The 21,753-nt window shown below is 48.2% G+C and overlaps 1 protein-coding gene, 1 long non-coding RNA gene and 1 pseudogene across 2 annotated transcripts; 2 read left to right on the forward strand and 1 right to left on the reverse strand.

The window, feature by feature from the left end:
* Positions 1-445: 445 nt before the first annotated feature.
* Positions 446-2,580, forward strand: LOC125546689 (annotated as a pseudogene).
* A 3,416-nt stretch (positions 2,581-5,996) lies between these two features.
* Positions 5,997-7,294, forward strand: LOC125546690 (aspartic proteinase CDR1-like). Its single transcript, XM_048710854.1, has 3 exons — positions 5,997-6,044; positions 6,089-6,841; positions 6,905-7,294. The coding sequence occupies exons 1-3, from the start codon at positions 5,997-5,999 to the stop codon at positions 7,292-7,294; spliced, it is 1,191 nt and encodes a 396-aa protein (XP_048566811.1).
* Positions 7,295-12,540: 5,246 nt separating this feature from the next.
* LOC125543022 lies at positions 12,541-15,259 on the reverse strand. The gene is made up of 3 exons (XR_007298228.1): positions 14,780-15,259; positions 13,789-14,030; positions 12,541-13,060 (listed from the first exon to the last, which is right to left on the reverse strand). It is a non-coding gene; the product is annotated as an uncharacterized LOC125543022 (long non-coding RNA).
* Positions 15,260-21,753: the final 6,494 nt, after the last annotated feature.

Raw genomic sequence — 21,753 nt, forward strand, 5'->3', positions numbered from 1 at the left:
TCACGAGGAAAACACAAAAGATTTATGAAATACGTTAGATGAGAAAGCGAGGAGAACATAATAAAGAAACAAATAGGAGAAAATCATGCAGTAGTTTAACCGTTGCCGTTTCTGAATGATTTAATGTCCTTGCCATTTTTCTGACGGAGGACTCTGACAACAATTGGGACCTTGAGCTGCTCGTTCTCTGTCTCTTGAAGAGTTGGTCGACTGGCAACGTCCTTTTGCCCTCTTCCCTGTGCTCTCGGAGGAGGACTCGGTGGCCTGGCCCCACTCTACATCTGGGCGTTTTTCCTGTGAAATCGTTATATGGCAAACTCATATCTGGATCGACCACTACCAAATTTAAGTGTCCGGAGGGCCCGCATCCCTCCTAAGGTTAAGGTCTTCCTATGGCAAGCTCTACGAGGGCGCCTTCCGGCAGTTGACCAGATTCGCAAGCGTAATGGTCCGCGATCTGATAGATGTGCTTTATGTGGCCAGAGAGAAGACACAACTCACATCTTCTTCAACTGTGTCTTGGCTAAGCTATTTTGGTGTTGTATCAGATCGCGGCTTCATGTCTCTTGAAGGCCTGCTTCCTTCTTAGAACTTTGTCTTTTGGCTTCTAACCTGGTTGGGGCTCAGAGAAGAATGTTCTGGATGGGATTCGCAGCCATGCGCTGGACCCTTTGGACGACTAGGAACAAGTTTACCATTGAACACATTTTTCCTGCTAAACCCGCTGATTGCTTATTTAAAACTTGCATATTGCTGCAGTAGTGGAGATTCTTTTTTTTTTGAAGGGAGCAGTAGAGATTCTTGATTAAGGAGGAGGATCGGGACGCATTTGATGATATGGCTACCAAGATTCAGGCTACAGCTACTACCCTTCCTCGAGTTCAGGCCGGCGGTTAGGAGCTGATGACCCTACTATCGTCGTTCCTGAGTCTCCGGCCTGTGTGCCGTGTACTAGCCTGGGAGCTATGTATGTTAACTTCTGTCTGCCGTGTTTTGGCGTTGATACTTTGCGAATGGTGTGTCGTTTCGTTTGGTACGGCTACATTGTTGACTCTGCCGGATGGCTTTATTTATAAAGTCAGACTCTAAACTTTTCTCTAAAAAAGTTGTCTGTCTTGCCACTGAGATATTCGCGTGCTAGCAAATTAACAAGTGATCACAAAAAAAACTTTAAGCACGGACTTAATTACCGCCTTCAAATCTCTAATCTCTCTCCAATCAAATTATTGCAGGAAATTATCATTTCTTGCTTACCACATTCGTCTCCCCACCGGGACTCTAGCAAGCGACCGGGTGTAGAGGTACTACACAATGGCGGGTGTAGACCACCCAAGTCGCCGCTCCACGACCCGTCGCTCACCTCGCACGACCGCGTCCTTGCCGCCGTGCGGCGTTCCACGGCGCGCTCGTACGGTTCTTCCGGCGGCGTGGTCGAGATCAGGTCCAGTCCGTACGAGTACCTGATGTACATCAACATCGGCACGCCACGCACCCGGATGCTCGCCATCGTCAACACCGGCGGCAACCTCGTGCCGTTCAAATGCATCAACGGAACCTCCGGCCCTCCGCCAGCCGCCGCGGGGGCGGGGGGGGGGGGGGGGGGGGGGGGGGCGTTGAGCTACGTGTTCGACACCTCCTCCTCGTCGTCCTACGGCTTCGTGGTCTGCCGGTTGCCCTCGTGCCACGCGGTCCGCGGCACCTCCTGCGACGCCAACTCCCTCTGCCAGTACCACTTCTCCTCCGGTGACGGCTCCACGACGGACGGCATCCTCTCGAGACCTTCACCTTCGACGACGCTCCCGGCGGCTGTGTTGGATGCCGCGATCGTTCGCAGCTGCAAGCCTGCAACTGACCAGAGTCAACTTCGGCTGCAACACGAACACGACCGGCGGCAGCCCGTTCCTCTTGACCGGCAACGTCGGCCTCGGCGCCGGGAACCTCTCCCTCATCGACCAGATCGGTGCCCAGACATCGCTCGGCCGGAGGTTCTCGTACTGCCTCGCGCCCTTATCCGTCAACGCCTCCTCCATCAATTTCGGCGCCCGCGCCACCGTGACGAAGCCCGGCGCGGTGACCACGCCGCTGGTCCCGTCGGCCGTGGACGCTTTCTACACCATCCTGCTCACGTCCGTCAAGATCGGGAACTCGACCATCGTACCGCCGAAGCTGTCCCCCGTCGTCGTCGACTCTGGTACGGCACTGACGTTCCTCGACAAGGCGCTGCTGGACCCGATCGTGGAGGAGCTCAGCAGTCGCCGGAGAAGCTGCTGGACCTGTGTTACGAGGTGGGCGGTACGATTCCGGACTGGGTGCTGGAGAAGCTGTTCCCGGAGGTGACGCTGGGGTTTGGCGGCGGCGCCGTGATCACCCTGAAAGCGAAGAACGCGTTCGTACAGCCGCAGCGGGGGACCGTGTGCTTGGCCATGTCCGCGGCGACGGACAATGTGGCGGTCATCGGTAACATCACGCAGCAGAACTTCTGGGTCGGCTTCGACCTGGACAAGGGCGCCATCACCTTCGCCGCGGCCGACTGCGCGAAATCCTACCCCTCTCCTCCCGCCTCTAATCACCATGAGTAGATATAGCTAATCACCATGTACTCCCTCCATTCCGAATTACTTGTCTTAGATTTGTCTGAATACGAAGGTATCTAGCACTAAAATAAGTCTAGATACATCCGTATCTAGACAAATTCAAGACAAGTAATTCGGAACGGAAGGAGTAATAACTAGGATTATCGAGTACCGCCTCTGTCCAGAAATACTTGTCCAAAGAATTGATGTATCTAAATGTATTTTAGTTTTAGATACATTCATTTGTATCTATTTCTAAGACTAGTATTTCGGGATGGAGGGAGTAACTAAGGGGGTGTTTGTTTCCGGGACTTTTTAGTGTACGGACTAAAAAAAGTCTCTCTTAAAGACTTTTTAACCAAACGGGAGGGACTACTAGGGACTAAAAGTTGCTTTTTTGATACTAAATGAAGAAGACTCTCAAGGAGAGTCTTTTTTGGGACTTTTCCAACAATGCCCCTCCATGCACCCATTGGCCCGTCACCCTATGATGTTGTTTGGTTGTTATTTTTTTATATAATAGGGGTAACATGGTCATTTAATAACCTGAGGGACAAAGCATGGCCAACAAGGTGGAGGTTCAGCCCAGATATGGGGAATCGCTTGAGCAATGGTGTCTACGGCAGGAGGATGTCTCGGCTAACCGGAGAGCACACAGAGCAAAGTGTCTGCTGGTCATGTGGACATTATGGAAGCATAGGAATGATGTGGTGTTTAATGGAGCAACGCCATCATTTCAACACGCCATGCAACGGATTCACGAGGAAGGACAATTGTGGGGTCTCTTCAAGGAGGATAATATAGGGTTCGAGGTAGCTCAAGTTGCGTGGGATGTCAGCGAGTAGTAGGCTTTGGTAGTCAAAGGTAGGCGGAAATCCGCTTGTACATAACGCTGTAACGGTGGACATGGATTTCGTATCCTTTCTTCTCTAATGAATGATACGCACTCTCTCCTACGTATTTGAGAAAAAAAAATAACCTGAGTGACTAGGTATTTTTTAGTCCCTAGAAACAAACAGGGAATGACTTTTTAAGGAATAGAGACTAGAAAAAGTCATAAGACTTATGAATCAAACAGGGCCTAATAACCCTTACGTCTATTGTTTTGCCATAATAAATCTATGCATGCATGCGTTGATGTGTCTCAGTGTCGAAGTTGGACCATGAATGCAACATGTACTTTCATCTCCGAAACTACTTTTCAGAGGATGCATGACCTGCACGACGGGAGTGCTGATTTTCGTATGTCAATAAGTTGATATACTAAAGCGGTCAAACATGTGATTGTAGCATCATCACGATTTAGCTGGTCGATGTTGTGTCTGAAGCAAACGGCCTGGGTAAAAACCCTACCAATTAGCCGAATGCATCGGTCTGATGTAGAGACCAAGGGTAATCATCTTTCTGAAAAAAAAAACATACCAATTTGAGTTGGTTGATCCATCATCCATAGTAGCAGCGACGATACCGCTAGTACCAGATGCGTGTGACGACAAGTGGTGCTTCAACTGCCTAGCGGCAACGCTGTCACCCCAGTCGATGTTGCTGCGACTGGTTCACAACGATGCGAACGAACGGTAGAGGGGTTGGTACCACTGGCTGATGGCGTGGCCGCAAGCCGGCCAGCGACCAGACATGCACAACCGCGATGTTGCATCCGCGTGTCGCTCTGCTAGTGCTACCTGCCGACCAACGAAAAACGATGATGCCATACGACCACCAGGACGCTCTATTGTGAGCAGTGGCCCAATGTGTTGCGAGACATTCGGTGACAAGGGATGCACCTGAGCAGTGATGCGGCAAGCCATCCTAAAATGGGGACGAGTGGAGAGTGGCGGCGGTCAGCGAGGGCTCTCTACTGCGAGCGATGACTCTAGTTGTTGCTAGCCACCCGGTGATAGGAGTGAGACGGGTAGCGCGCCTACTGGAGACCTGGGGAGCCGCGAGCGATGTGCAGGGGCAACACAAAGGCGATCCAACGCATATAAGCGGCCCAATCTTATGGTGTAGGAGTCGACCTATCCGTGGTCTTTTTTTAAGAGACACCGAAACGACTGAAAGTGCTAATTGGAGGAGGAGCTCCATGGAGCCCTTTGTTTTAAAATTTTAAACCTCATTTTTAAGTTTCAAAAAATCTAAAGAACACACGCGTTCATACTGATGTATAGTAGTACATGTGTGTAAAATTTGAAGATGGTTTTGAAATGATCACGATATTCCCTTTTGTGTGTAGCTCCAACCATAATGTATTTCATCGTCCGACTTTACACACATGTAAAACAGATCAATATGAACATGTATGATTTTTACAGAATTTTTTGACACTTGAAAAAGTTATTTGCATTTTTTACAAAAAAAAGCTTTATGGAGTTTTTTCTAAAAAAAATGCCCTACTCCCAAACGACATCTTATATCTTATATTTATTAGGAAAACAATAGCTGATACAATGGAAGACAACTAGACGTAGATTGACCAGTATAAAATAAAATTGCATTGCAAAACATACTAGACTTCTTATTCATCCAATTGCATGCCCCCCGTCGGAGTTTGAAAATTACACTGAAACAACAATAAAGAAATTACACCTACAAACGCCTTCATCACACCAGGCTTTAAGGACGCAATAGTTACAAGCCCCTTTAGACGAGATGTAGGAGTCACTAAAGAAGCATCAGGAGGAGCATCAACCCATGTAGTTTAGGTTTGGAATCCATCACCACCAATCCCGAGGATTGGAGAAACTAGACCATGCCACAGTACAACACATAAATAGATGTCAAAGTCGTCACATCTTTATTTTTGCGGCAATTCAAAGTCGTCACATCAAAAGCCAACCAATTGCTTTTATTGAAAGACACACCAACTAGTGAGATCAGAAGAGAGCCAACAAATTTTATGGTACAAACTTTCACAGGCCCTTCACCGGAGCCGGATCAGACATCGTTGAGGTTGGACATACCTTAGTCCAACACGTCATCGCCGGCAATCACCTCATCGATGTCACCGGAGAAACAAAACCCGAAGGGGAGAAACGAAAAACGGACAGATTGGTCCCTATTCCTCTTGCTCTCGCTGATGCCGTGGAGTGAGGAAGAGGGGAGGAGGTGTGTGTGCTTGGGGGGGGGGGGGGGGGGGGGGGGGGGGGGGGGGGGGGGGGGGGGGGGGGGGGGGGGGGGGGGGTGTTGATGAGGCGGCTAGGATAAGTCTTGCACAACAAGGTTTTATTTGGCCGAATTAGCGATACCGATCAGTGTGCTTAATCGATCGACCGTGTGCACTTTTGGACTGACTAAGTATGAAATTTGAATTATTAAATGAGGTTAGAGAAGAAAGTGGGGAGAACAAAAGAAAAGAAGACGGGAAAAATTTGCAATCAGTTTAATCGCTGCCGTTGTAAAAAATTCAATGTTCATGCAATTTTTATGGCCAAGGAAAAGAATCAATCAGCTGCCCTGTCTGGCCACCGGAATGTTCGCCTGCTAATTAACAAGTATAACTACTAATCATCTTTTAGCACGAACTTAATTACCGCCTTCAAAATCACAAATCTCTCTCCAATTCACCATTACGCACACGGCGGGAAATCAGCAATTCATACCAAATCCTTACATGCCACATTGGCACGCCGCCCACCCGGATGCTCGCCCTCGTCGACAGCGGCAGCAACCTCGTGTGGTTCAAATGCAGAAACGGAACCTCTACCTCCGGTCCTCGGCCAGCCGCCGGGGGAGCAGCGCCGGTGTTCGACCTGTCCTCCTCGTCGACCTACGGCCTCGTGGCCTGCCGGCTACCCTCGTGCCAGGCGATCTACGGCACGTCCTGCGACGCCAACCAATTCTGTCAGTACCAGTCCTCCTACGGCGACGGCTCCACCACGTCCGGCATCCTCTCCACCGAGACCTTCTACTTCGACGACGCTCCCGGCGGCTGTCTTGGATGCCGCGAGCGTCCGCAGCTGCATCTGTCCAGGGTCAACTTCGGCTGCGCCACGAAAGCGACCGGCAACACGTTCCAGCTGGCCGGCTACGTCGGCCTTGGCGCCGGGAACGGCTCCCTCGTGAACCAGATCGGAGCCCTGACGTCGCTCGGCCGGAGATTCGCCTACTGCCTCGCGCCCTTCTACGTCAACGTCTCGTCCATCCTCGACTTTGGCGCCCGCGCCACCGTGACGGAGCCGGGCGCGGTGACCACGCCGCTGATCCCCTCCGCCGTGGACGCTTTCTACACCATCCTGCTCACGTCCGTCAAGATCGGGAGCTCGACCATCGCGCCGCCGAAGCCGTACCCCATCATCGTCGACTCTGGCACGTCACTGACGTTCCTCGACAAGGCGCTGCTGGACCCGATCGTGGAGGAGCTCAGCAAGAGCATCAAGCTCCCGCGCAAGCAGTCGCCGCAGAAGCAGCTGGATCTGTGCTATGACGTGGGCGTGGGCGGTGCGACGCAGGATTGGGAGAAGAATTTCCCGGAAGTGACGCTGGAGTTTGGCGGCGGCGCAACGATTACGCTGCAGGCGCGGAACGCGTTCGCGGAGCTGCCGGTGGGGACCGTGTGCTTGGCGATGGCGCCGGTGACGGACGATCGGTCGGTGGCGATCATCGGGAACATCGCGCAGCAGAACTTCCGGGTGGGGTTCGACCTGGACAAGGGCACCGTCACCTTCGCCGCTGCCGACTGCGCGAGCTCCTACCCCTCTCCTCCCGCCTCTGTCTCTCTGTAGCACCATGAACTCAGCGTTTGGATGCTCGCGATCCATGTGTTGCACTTTGGATAATGCGCGCGTACACATGACCCGTGCTTGGGCGACCCGTACGTATGCATGCATGATGCGTGTCTCCATCCATCGAATGCTCAAAACAAAAAAGAACATCGGTCGATCGATCGCTCGCTCGCTCGCTGACATTTTGCAAATAAATAAGCGTGACTCGACTCGACTCGACTCGACTCAACTCGCATGCGTGCGTCCACTCGATGAACCCCCGCACCGTACGACTCTTGTAGGGACAGCCAGCTTTCTGTTTCGATGGTTTTCCATGGAGAGAAAAACAAGTCTTTTTTCTGCGACAAAGATAAGCAGCATAGCTTAGCATAGTATACATGGAGCTGCATTGCATGAGTCAACCACCCCTTTTTGCATCTTGTCTTGCAATGCCGTACGCGGCCGGCCTCTATTCAGAATCAACTTAATTCGATCAAGTCCAGGAGTAACAAAAAGAATTAATCAATACCCCAACGGTATCTTGCTTGACGTACGTCGACTCCAACGGTGGTCAACCGGCCGGTCAGAGTACTGACTATTTAACCAATCAACAACTAGCAACCCTGTCCATCTCGACAAAACTGGCCTCCTTCCTCACCAATTTCTCATGCCGCCGGTGGCGGTCGGTGGTCGCCATGCCATCGCCGCAAGCCGAGGCACATCAAGTGCTCGCACGTTCACCAGAGACATCGATGCCCGCCCACACCGGACGAGCTTCACCAAAATCTCTGTCGAGAGGGGTCTATTCTTTTTTCCCCGCCATTCATTCATTAGTGCACGACACGAGACGAAACAGGCCCCTCGGCTAGACGACGGGCTAACGTGCAAACAGACAATATAACTGGACACTCAAAAGATGACCTCGGCAGCACACAACAATGTCTTCCTCGGTGACCCACATCCACTGATATAAGACGTCACCGCCCACGCTCCACATGCAACGCTAGAATTCTTGTCGTTGCAACTAGGTCACCTTCTCTCCCATCCGCCATGCTTCCGCGTCCGACACCACCTCAAAATGGCCCTTCTCCTCACATTGACCCCTCTACCCGCGAGCCTCCCAACCGGCCATGGCCTCAGCCTCCATCCACCTCCCATCGCCGACGACGTCAAGGCAGACGTGCAGCACGCAGACGAGTGCCGCCGGAGCTGTGCGGGCAGCGACGTGCAGCATGAACGACGGGTCGACGGCGAGGAGGAGGAGCTCAAAAGTGCTCTGCCCACAGGCTACGCGCACCTCTGGTACGGAGCACCAAGGGCGCATCTCTTCTCGTTTGGATTCCATTCCGTTCCGTTGCCGCAACCGGCGCTGGATCGATCGGGAATCGCGTACCACCAATAACACACGCTGGATGCATGGCTCCGCACTACTTCGACCTCTTCATCAGCCGGCTTTGATTCCTTCACCAAGCCCAAAGAGATCGATCATGCATGCATCGTCGACCGTTTCCACGTCTCCAAGCTCAACCATCGTCGACCAACCCCAACACCTCCTCCGAACCAACAACCCAACCTCCTCTCTACACTCTTGTCTAGTAATGCATGTGTGCAAGTACTCGTGTACCAATCGGTACATCCATGCATGCCTACGTGTACGTCACCACAACTTCACCTATTTTTTTAGTTTTTTTTTTTTGAGAATCACAACTTCACCTAGCTAGCTGCCTTGTCTTACACTAGTTTAGTGATCCAAATGGTCTTAGTATATTAGTAACCCACGTATCCTTGCAATGGTGGCATGGCACTTTTTTTTCGCGAATACGCTTGAGAGCATATCTTTTTATTGATAGGTAGAAAGAGTGAGTACCCGCGCGCGCGCGGGGGGGGGGGGGGGGGGGGGGGGGGGGCGTTGCATTGATAGGAAGAGGAAGTACAGGGGGGGGGGCTCGGTGGTCTAGCACGCAGGCAAGACAAGGAGCAGGGAGCAGTGATGACGGGCTGCGCAGCCCGGATACATGGCTAAGCTCCTATGGCAGCAGCACAATAAGACCGTGAGCTCCAGCCCTAGCCCAAGAGCGTGCATCGCTCTGGATAAGCTCAAGGAGCCAGGAAGCGGAGGGGGACTCGCCATTGAAAACGCAGCGGTTTCGCTGCTTCCAGATAGACCAGGCCGTCAGGGTTTCGAGGATGGCCAACCCCTTGAGGTGCCTTGTGGGGGAGCTGATGATTTTCTTTTTGAAAATAAATAAATATTTTTTTAACGCGAGCATTTCAAGTTTCTGAACAAAATATTGTAATGTCAAACATTTGTGAAATGCGAACAATTTTTTGGGAATCTCAAATATTTATGAAAAAAGAAACAAATTTGAAAACAAGAACAAATTTTGAAATAGTGAACAATTTTTTGAAAATGCAAATAATTTTTATGTACAGTAATAAATATTATAACACGAACATGTGGCAGAAATTTTCCAACACCAACACAAAAAATAAAAAAATTAGTTCTTTATGTTTGGTATTTGGTTTGTCGGTTGTTATGCCCACCCCTAGCTCCAAGGACAAAAAAGTTCGTGAAACTGAAGAAGTTCACCGATTTGAAAAAAAGTTTACGAATTTGGAAAAAAATTGGAAAACTGAAAAAGTTCATTGATTTGAAAAAAAAACCCCTACAAAAGTGCTTATTTTTTTCAATTTCCCGAACTTTTTGGCACATTTATGTACTTTTCTCAAATCGATAATTTTTTTTCAATTTCATGGACTTTTTGTTCCATTTGTGTACTTCTATCATACCGATAAACTTATTTAAACTTGCAGACTTTTCTTTAAACTATGATTTTTTTAAAAAAAATTGAAAAACCGGCAACTAGGAGTGGGTGTTCGGTATAAACCAAAAATTTGGTTTTTACCATCCGGTTAATTTTTTAATTCAGTTAGACAAACAAAAACCAAAAATTGTAATTTAAAATAGATAACTGAAAATTCAGTATGGTATAGTTTTCAGTAGTTGTGATTCAAATGCAGCAGCAACACCTTTTATATAGTTGGAAATCTTTTCGTCATCTCCTCTCACAGACGAGATGGGACTATACCCGGGAGAAGTTGGTTGTGCGCAATACCCGCGCCTCCTGTTGGGCAATTATATACGCTGACTCGGATTGTTCAGTTAGCCGGGTTGTTGTTGTCCCACCGGGCCGCCTGATGGTTCATTGGCGACATGTAGGAGACACAACTGACCTTGTTCTCCTTTGTGATGGCCCAGAGCTGCGCCTCAGCGGCAGTCGTTTCCTGGTAAGGATGGCAATGGGTAGGGTATGGAGCGGGTAGAGCAATACCATACTCATACCCGTACCCATGGGTACGAAACTTTATCCGTACCCATACCCGATGGGTACCCATACGCATTGGATATCCAATGGGTAGATCAAACAGTATACAAATTATTCGCAATTTTACATTCATCTATAGCACATTTGAGGAAAAAAACATTGATCTCAACTCAATAATAGATGGATGGCTACATGACAATTATCTTAATTCAAAATGATAATTGGTGACAACTTTAACATAGGTTCACAATCTCACAACACAACTTTAAAATAGGTACACTTTTTATCATGGGTAAGGTTCACATATTTAGTATAAATGGGTAGAGTATGGATATATCCATGGATGAAATGCTATACCCGTGCCCTACCCATGACTTAACGGGTAGGGTATGGGTACTATCCGTGGGCACAAAATTATGCCCGTATCCTACCATCCTTATTTCCTGGCGAGCAGTGGCTTGAGCGCGGACGACATCATAGATGACACACTGCTCTGCGACGAAATTAGGGTTCATTGCGGCTATGGTCCGACACGGTCTTCTCGCCCGCGCACTCGCCGTAGATCTAGCCCTGCGCCAGCCGGTGCTGTTCTAGGAGGAACAGGTTGTATCGATGTCCCTCCCACGCCTGTTGGAACAAAGGTGCTGGCCCAGGCTGCACCTCCGCCATGGCGGCGTTGTATTGCGCCTGCGCCTGCTCCATGGTGAAGCTGACGTGCACATGAGGCACGGGAGCCGGGATGATGTCGTTTGAGCCCGTCTCCATCGTGGAGTTGTCTTCTCGTCGGAGACCTTGGGCGAACTGGCAGGCAAGCCAGCCTCATTTCGCCTGGCATGGCGGTTCTGCCACGCGACGGCAAGGGTGGCCACCGCATGCTTCATCTCTAGTGACAGACTGTCCCATAGATCATTCCCGCTCGCGGTCATAGTGGTTGTCCACCCGTCCCGTCATCTCTCAGACGGCGAGCCTGCTTAATAACGGCATACAAATGAACATGCAATAGAATCGCCGTGGTAGATATCCGTCCGTCCCATCCAGTAACGCGTCTCTGGCATTGAACATGCGCAGACACCAGAGACGCTCTCGGGCGGCGCCATCGACCAACGCGTCGCTTCAATGGCGGAGGCAGCGAGAGGTCGCATCCATCCTGAGTCGTGTTCAATGTGGAGAGACACAACATCGGCATGAATGCGGGTAGCTGGCGCGGGCTAAGAACACGGGCGCGGAACGAGGGGTGGTCAGATGTGGGCTTGGGAGCGATCCGGACACGAGCAAAGAGTTCGGTAAATTACTAAATTGAAAAAAGTTCACAAATTTGACAAAAGAGTTTGGTAAATTACTAAATTGAAAAAAGTTCACAAATTTGACAAAATAGTTTAGAAAAAGTTCACGAATTTAAGAAAATATTCACGAATTTGAAAAGTTCACATATTTAAGAAAATGTTCAATATTTAAAAATAGTCTGTGAATTTTGAAAAAAAAAATAGAAAATAAATAAAAAATTTACAATCAGGAGAAACGAAAATAATAATACGGCATTTCAAAATCGCTCCTGTTTTGTTCAGTAAAAGTTTGAACCTTTTTTTTAGAAAATATTTCATATGTATGAATGCTGTTGTGTTTTCTTATTTATTTGGCGCCACAAATTTTCACAAGGTGTGGTGGGTGAATTGGTTAGCAACACGTGTGCTTAAGTGTGAGGTCTTGAGTTCGAGTCCGCATGAGTTCACCTTTTTATTCTATTTTTACCCCGCTTTTATTGTTAGGAGGGGCATGGCTTAGTGGGCCGGCCCGTTCTTGTCTGTGTAATCCGTATACGAGGATTCACGGCATCTACACTATTATTAAACAGGAGAACTTGGCGGACGAAAACTCTGCCGGACCCACGCTCGCGCAAGATCGGAACGGTTTCACAAATTCTGTTCGCGTCCCAACAACAAATGGCTAAACTACAGAAAATTAGCCACATCTACACTACTATTAAACACACGCTCGCGCAAGATCGGAACGGTTTCACAAATTCTGTTCGCGTCCCAACAACAAATGGCTAAACTACAGAAAATTAGCCACAATTAACGGCAATTAAACACGTCCGCCTAACAACAAGTAGCTAAACTTACGGGAATCAGATGGATCTTCCTACCCTTGCCCACCCGGACGTACGTCGCAGCCGCAGAGCCTGTCCTGCGCCATCGCAGCCATGTGGCGCGGACGACGACCGCGCCGAAGAGCTTCTCGCGAAAGTAGGTGCAGACTATCCTCTTGTGCGCAATATGTGGCCGGTTCCATCCCAGTTAATCTCAGTGTCTTTCTTCGATGTCGCTGTTCAGACGGACACTGCAGTGAGACGTCGGCGCCGCAAGCCACTGTTGCGCCGTCGCCGCCCAGCCAGTTTTGGCCATCGCCCCCTTTCGCGGCCGACGACGTAGGCGCCGACGAACTCCTCAGGCAACGCACCTGCCTGCACCAAAGGAACATGGGTATGATTTTACAGGATATTCAATTGGGTTAACTTATGGGGCCGACCAGTTCCTGATTTTACACAAAATTCTATTTAACATATATGTGCGTTCTTCATTTGCTTCCCTAATCCATGTCAAATTTGCATCCTTATAACAATGTTCTTCACTCTCAAATTTGCATATTTACAACAATGTGCTGATCAATGCATCATTTTTGTGCAAACCATAATAGATCTACCTCCTGTAACTTCAACATGAATTTTAACAGTGCATCAAACTGGAGCCCTCCATCATATTGGTTTAACAGTATAGTATTCAAATCTATATGACTGAATGAATAAAACCCAGTCAGTATGATGTATTTGTAACCTGATCCAAGAGAGTGCGGAAGAAAACCCAGTCCAACAATATGCATTTTTTCTGTACATAAATGAGGTCGTCTTCTATTATCAAATTTGCATATTAGATGGCTGCGGGATAAGTATTGCATGATAAACAAAAATATTAAACCAAACATATAGGCTCGGAAACAGTTTGGATTTTACAAGAGAAAATCTACTAAAGTAAATTCAGGTAGAATCAATGGCAGAGCTAGGATTTGGAAACAGGATAGTCCTCCTCCAAAATTATGTCGTTTCAGTTACAGAGAAGCTTTGATGTATCACAGTAGTCTAACTGATGCATTCAACAAATAACTGGAATATTCAGAAATTATGTGAGTAAGTACCTGATCATTTTGGCCAAAACAAAAGCCAAGACTATCATGAAGTAAACCTGTCAATAACTTCTTCTGTACAACGCTGAAAAGCTTCGGGATGAGTATTGAAAACATGTCAATGTGTATGGCAGGCAGGTACGCATCCCCATTCCCATCTTTGTGTTTATTCCAGAGTCCCAAAAATTTAGGATGGAACGAATTCCATGACTCTTAGATAGTTAGATGGTCTTCAAAATCCATTTCTTGTAAGCCTGCAAAAGCACTTCTGTTTTAACAGGGGGGCCGGGACAACAAGAAATATATCTAAAAGGTCGTGCTATATCATGAATAACACTTGTGCAGCTGCCGTAAGTAGTACTGAAGATGCCAGAGATGTTTATGGACTTCTAATAAGGCAAGTTATTCCAAGAAAGGAAATTTTTGAGGTGATAAACTCTTTGAGCCAACCACCGTCCTCTATATATGAGAACCATACCATCATCATTCTTCAAACTGTATTATCCTACAGTCATACATGCTTATCCTACTGTACTATCGTACTATGCTTCTCTTGATCCTCTTTGATTTGCTATAAACCTCACATTTGGAAACTTAACCCTGCACATCTAAGAACATGTGTTCATTTTTCAAAATAGAAGTAAATTTCTTTGGCAGGATCAAGCCAAATCAACCTCATCTGTCTTGGTCCCTATCGCCCCTAGCCACCCAGAATTCTAATCCACCAATCAATCAGCTTTATCGCAGTATGGTTGCCTGAAGAATATTAACTAACTGGAATCCCCACTCATAACAGTTGCCCCAACCAAGTTAAGAACGTCTAATCGAACAGCTTACTCCAAGATTAGGCAGACCAAAATAGGATCACCCCAACTTCTAATTTTTCTCCCCGATTCTAAAATGACTCTCATGCTTAAACCTAGACTACTGAGCTACATATGTACTATACAGGAATGGATAGCAATTAGGGATTGGAAGAAGTGGGTAATGGGGAGTAACTCACATCAGATACAAGCAGATATGAAAGCTGAAGTGGGGAATAGATCGTCTAATGGCGCCGGCTTGCCCTTGCAGGGACCAGCCACCGCGGCACTGCTGCCGGACCTAGGCAGGGCAGGGTGCGGCGCAGTCGCACGCACAGGGTGGTGGGAGCCACCGACGAGCGAGATGGAGATGAAGGCACCGGGCGCGGAGGTTGCGATGCACGATTGCCACTGCCCCCAATCTGATGGAGACGAGTCCCGCGCCCAGCGACCATGCCGAGCTCGAGCGGATCCTTGGGCACTTCGGCGACAGACTCGACGAGGAGGGGCCGAGAAGATTGGGGGGAGTGCGAGCCTGCAAGACCTCGCTCCGGTGATGGGGACGAAGAGGATGGGCGGCCTGAGGAGGTAGAGAGAGATAGTGTGTGTGTGTGTGTGTTGTGGGCTTGTGGCCACCATGGAATAGGGAGCAGTGGGGAGACAGTGAAGGGATAAGGTTAGGGGCAGGTTGGTGAGAGAGGTGAGGAGAACCGAGAGGGAGAGACAAGTGTGCTTTTTTTAGCTCTTTTTTCTTTTTTAAGGGGTCATTTCTTTTCTTTTCTGAGCTGGTATTTTAGCCCTTTTGGTCTAAGTCAGATCAGATATAGCGTCCGATGTTGTCCAATTCATTTTTTTTATCCCTAGCGCATTTGGTCATTTGGTTTGTATTCAGTATTGGACTTTGTCTAATTCTTTTTTATCAGGTGTGTTCAGTTTGACTATGTGGATGTGCGATCGTTTTATACAGTCACAAGGGGTACAAAAAGTATTCATTCACAATCATTTTGAAAGTTTTATAAAACTATTAAGATTTTTATCGGTATTTGTTATTGAACCTATCAAAATTTCATAATCATGCAAGTTGTGGTCTCTGAATGTTAAATTTCATGGAGTATCTACGGGCGGTATTTTGTCCGACACTCATATTTTGTTGTATAGGATGATTCATTGCCAGCCATATAAAGGTTTTGATTTTGAAATATGTCAAGTTTAGTTCAAATTTATTTATACTTACATTTTCTTCGGCATTATTTTTATGTTAATTTTTAAATTTACGCCATGAATTTGTTTTTTCAGTTTTACAAGTATTTGTTAAGACAACTGAACACTTTTATGTTTCGCAGTGAGTGTTTTTGGAAGTGTTAAAGGTCATCAAGAATATTTTATTATATTAACACTTGAATAGGATTATATGACACTAAGATGTATGTAACATTTTCACTCTTTATGATAGCCAGGTGGCAATAAAAATAAGGAGAGAAACAATGAAATCCTTGACGAGGACCTCTAATTCCTAAAAGGATGACCTTCGTATTTTCTTGATTTTACCACCTGCTTGCAAGTTGGAAACTGTGTTCAAATATATTTGTTGTAGGTTGTAACCTAGATGTGTAGAGAATCTTGCCTTGTGCAAGAAAACGTGCGTTGTAGGTTGTAAAAGAGTAAAATTTATGCGTTAATAAAGACGTGTGTTGCACGTGCACACTTACTAGTACTTTTATAAAGATGATTTTGCCCTTTATTATAAAGGGGTATGAGACAATCTCAGTTCTCGATGTGTTTAGAGGAGTCTACCGAAACATAAGTGTTTTTTTAAAACGAAAACTTTAGTGGAACGCCGCACGGCGGCAAGCAGGCGGCCGTGCAAGGTGAGCGACGGATTGTGGAAAGGCGACTGGACAGAGTCCCGGTGGATGAACTCCACGGTAAAGCCTTCGCCACCGACGTACGTCGTGCATCCGCCCACATGAGTTCACCTTTTTATTCTATTTTTACCCTGCTTTTATTGTTAGGAGGGGCATGGCTTAGTGGGCCGGCCCGTTCTTGTCTGTGTAATCCGTATACGAGGATTCACGGCATACTTTTATAAAGATCATCTTGCCCTTTATTATAAAGGGGTATGGGACAATCTCAGTTCTCGATGTGTTTAGAGGAGTCTACCGAAACATAAGTGTTTTTTTTAAAACGAAAACTTTAGCGAAACGCCGCACGGCGGCAAGCAGGCGGCCGTGCGAGGTGAGCGACGGATTGTGGAACGGCGACTGAACAAAGTCCCGGTGGATGAACTCCACGGTAAAGCCTTCGCCACCGACGTACGTCGTGCATCCGCATAGCTGGGCTGGCAGGACGACGCCAACGACAAGGAGAGCGTAGCATCTCGCACCTGCCATTGCCTATGATCGATGATGTTCTGGCGTAGTAAGGCCAACTCCACCACGCGATCCCAAACGGACGTCTGTTTTGCCCGGATTTTGTCCGTTTGGGTAGGGCAATGGGGTCGTCTCCGGACCGTTTCTGGGATGCGGTGGCCGTGCCCCCAATGTGCGGACGTATCCTGTTCGCATACATTTTTTTGCAAGCCCTTAACTTTTTTATCATTCATTTTTGGTACATGAGGATACATCACCAAATTTTGATTAGAAAAGTAAGATCAAAGAAAACAAGAACCACAAGAATACATTTTAGAAGATATCCAACTTTCATAACTGCTCTTGTAAGTTGGATTAGTGCCTTCTCGATGCATTCATTGTTTATCTGTGGAGGAGGCTCGATCTTGCGTGCTTCTTTCTTCTTCGAGTCTAAAGAAGTAGAGGTTGCTTCCTCGCATCTAGTCTTATGTCTAGTCTCTAATCTATCAACAAGTGCGCTAGTCTCATCTCTAGTCTCTATGCTAGCTAAAAGTGCACGAACATTTACTAAATTGCGCTGTATCAATATATCGATGTACTCTTCTTCCCAATACCAAAACTTGCATCCATGCTACACCATAAAATTTTAAGTTAGCACAACTAGTCAAATCTAGGAGCACAAACCGAAGCTAAAAAGAACACATACCCGATCGTTTAAGCACTTGATGAACACCCATCCGGAATGTTCCGGCGTTGTAGACACGTGGCGCATGACCTTCTTTGGGCAGTGGTCGCACTTAATGTGTTGCAACGATGCGCCGGCGAGCTTTTCGGCTAGCACTGAGCCCGACTGACCGCCATTCATGTATCTGCCGCCGGACCACCGACGGTGTAGATCCGAGCGGCCAGAGGAGGAGCCACTGCCTGCATGCGGCCTTGCGGCCCTGCCAGGGCCTTCCGCCCCGGTGCTCGGCCAGTCCATGGCGTGGCGCGGCCTCCCACAGTCGGGCGAGCTCAAGACCGACCGGATCCGCCCCAAATCCGGCCGGCGGGTGCGCAAATCAGGTGGCCGTGGTTGGGTAGCTCGGGGGCACTGAGGGGAAGAGGCTGGACGAGCGCACGTCCGAGCTGTACAGCTGCAATGGCAGTGGCGGTTGCGGCGGCGAGGGAAGAGTGGGGATAGTTGAGAAGAGTGGAGGGGGTGCGGCCGGAGGGAGGGGGGTAGAAAAAGGAGCCCCTCTGCCATCGACGGGTGAGCCAGGGGAGGACACGCGCAGACGCCCTGCCCGCCCGCGTGCTGTCCGTTTCACCTTAAAAGCGGCACAAACTTGGACCGGGATGAGTCAAAAGCGGACAAAAAATGAACAAAATTTGTTTGCGCCCGCGCGCTGGGCCGTCTAGTTTGTCTGTTTTACTCTAAACAGACGCATGCATATAGGATGGGATAGCGCGGTGAAGTTGGCCTAACACGCAATGCTGAGGTAGCCTTATTAATGGGGGGGGGGGGGAGGGGTTAGTGTAACATAAGCGTAGAGTTGATTGGGAGGGCGGTTACTAGTTTCTACTCGTTAACTTTCTACTACTACCTTTTGCATTTGAAACTGAAGAGTTTGAAGGCAGTAATTAATTCCATGCTAAGAGATGAGGAGTAATTAATTACTTACCAATCTTGCAGAAGACTAGTTACAGCGGGAATAACTTCGGTAGTAATATTGAGTCCAACTCAGCAAATTTACTTATGTGGCAATGAGTTAATAAGGAAAGAGGTAGTTTGAGTAACTTAGCTAGTTACTGTAACATCACATGTCCCAATGCAATATGAATTTATAAACTAATAAATAAGACTTTGCATGTTACCATACTTATGTAGGCTAGTCATAGTGGGAGTAACTTAGCTAGTAACATAACGCACTTCGAGAAAATTCTGCTTATATGGCAAGTAATTAATGAGAGATGGTAACATAATATGTTACTGTAACATAATATGTTACTGTAACATAATATGTTACTGTAACATAATGTTTTTCAAGACAAGATGAGTCTACGAGCTAATAAATGAAGCTATTTATGATACTACTAGTATGTTACTTTGCATTATGAAGGTAGTAACTTAGACTAGTGTCATATGCATGACACCAGTCTAAGTTACTCCCTACTATGACCAGCCTTAGTACCCATTATAAAGATAGTAATATAATTTAGGGATATGTGTATGTTACTCTTCATTGTGGCTAGTTGAAGAGGGATAATCGGGCATTGGTTATTTTTGTGGATGCTAGCAACTGCTAGTCTTCGAGAAATGGCAAGGATTAGAGCATCTCCAACGGCGCAAATCCAAATTTTCAAAGAATAATTGAAGTTACAAAATATGGATATTTTGTCCAAATAGTACCTCCAGCAGCATACCCAAAAGTGCAGCATCTTTTAAAAAAAAGTGTACGCGTTTAGGCATATACCCATATTTTGCTACGAAATACCCATCCTATCCAAAATTGTGGCGGAAAGAAAAACCGTCCAAGTGAAAATTGGACATCTCCACACTCACGTGTAAAACTGACACATATCGGTTCACATACACGGATACGACAATCGGTCATCCACCTTATCTCCTAAATGTTTTTTATTTCACAACACTCAAAATAATTATCGAACAGTACAATTCATTCATAAATAACATGCAAATATCTACTTCTAATATCTCGGTTGGTAGTCTCCGTGGTTAAATTTCGTTCCACCAACGCCGGTTTATTTTCGTTCTCCCTCCCACCTCCCGTATACCAAAAAAAAACCTACCAAAACCACGTAAGAGCAATACCTCTCGTCCCTCGCACGCCTCGCACTCGCATGCCTGAACGAAAAAAAAACCAGCGAAAAAAAACCGACAAAAAATCATCCGACTCGCACGCACGAGCGAGTGACCTCCAGAGTGCCCTCGAGCGAGGCCTCCAGATCGCTTCGCCGCCGCCCTCGCACTCGCATCAGGCAACTCGCAATCCAGTCCTTCGTCACAGCCCTCACGCTCGCATCAAGGATCGAGGCCTCCAATGGGATCGGCGGCGTCGAACCCTTTGAGGAGCCGCCACCGACCCCCTTGAGGAGCCGTTTGCCGATCCCCTTTAGGAGCCGGCGCTGATCCACGCGCCGCCACCTATGCAGAACCCTAGGGCAGGGCGCTAGGAACCACCGACAAGAGCATACTCGCTCTCGTAAGCGACCGACGCACCCCTCCCTACCCCTCCCCTGATTCGTCTGCGGCCTCGCGGATCGGATCTGACTTACTGACCGGTCAGTTTCTTCCCCTCGTGATGTTGCTTTGGCAGGTGGCCAGGGTCTCCGTGGTCGGCATCGGCGTCGACGTCGTCCACGGCTCCATCAGGCTCGACATCCTAGGTAACGCTCCAAATCTCCCAACCTCCTGCTGCCTTCTCCTATGGTACCGCTCGATCAATGCGGATTTGGTTGCATCACTGTGTTGGCCGCTGCTCCCGTGGTTCTACGATTAACAACGCGTTTGGTTGGGGGGAGTAGGATGTGGGGAATGGGAGTTCACAGGGTGTGAGGTTCAACGTCCCATGTTTGGTTCAGGTACATGGGAATTCATCAGGGATAGGGAAGGGGAATTTGACAGTGTTACATGGGAATTCATCCATGTTTGGTTCAGGTACATGTCCGCAACAGAAGGCAATCGAAAATCACTGCTAATACATGGGAAAATTCATTGGTTATCGATAATACTCCTGGTAATCGATGAGGACCTATCCCCCTTCTTTTCTTTGTTCGACCATCCTCATGCTTCCACAGCTGTAGTCGCCTGCTCTCCAGACCGTCGTCGGGTTTGTGAAGATTTGATGTCATTCTAATGGCCGCTACGCGTGGGTCACGGACACCCCGATCTGGCTCTCCACCTCACGCCGACGCGGTGCCTCCTAGCGACGACTTCCTCCTCCTCACGCCCTTGCCGTCCTCCTCCGCAAGACTTCGCCGTCACCTACGCGAGACCGACGCGCGGGAGGACGACGTCGACCATGGAGCACCGCGGACGTGCTACCACCATGGTGGGGACGAGGCGGAGTATGTCGCGGCGGCGGCGACGAGCACCGCGAACGCACTACCACCATGATGGGGACGAGGTGTTACATCCCTCCCCTCGAGATCAGCTCCAGCCTGATGACGACAACCTGATCCCTACAGGTGATGATGACGTGCTCCGGCCAAGACAAGCCCCGTCCATATTCGTCACCGCGGGCTGCACCCCTCTCTCTTCCTTCACCACCACGAGTTGAGGAGGAGCACCATCAACTCTCTTGATTGAGTGTCTACTCTGATAGAAAAGAAGATGAAGTATGTGACCATCGTAGCTACTATTGAATTCATGTATATACATTGAATATTCATCCAACTTTTTGTACTGTTTTCCCAAATGACAAATGTGTTGATCTGAAGGAGAGAGGGTGAGAAGAAAAGGTACGTCGTGCAACTGGTAGCGGGAGAGAATTGTCTAGCCGGCAATCATGGATTTATAGCAAGGGCCACTGAGGGAGTCCTGGATTAGGGGGTCTCCGGACAACCGGACTGTTGGACTATGAAGATACAAGATTGAAGACTTCGTCCCGTGTCTGGATGGGACTCTCCTTGGCGTGGAAGGCAAGCTTGGCGGATATGTAGATCTCCCCCCTTGTAACCGACTCTGTGTAACCCTAGCCCTCTCCGCTGTCTATATAAACCGGAGGGTTTAGTCCGTAGGACAACATACAATCATACCATAGGCTAGCTTCTAGGGTTTAGCCTCTACGATCTCGTGGCAGATCAACTCTTGTAATACTCAT

The sequence above is a fragment of the Triticum urartu genome, chromosome 3, assembly GCF_003073215.2.
Source record: "Triticum urartu cultivar G1812 chromosome 3, Tu2.1, whole genome shotgun sequence".
Classification (NCBI taxonomy): domain Eukaryota; kingdom Viridiplantae; phylum Streptophyta; class Magnoliopsida; order Poales; family Poaceae; genus Triticum; species Triticum urartu.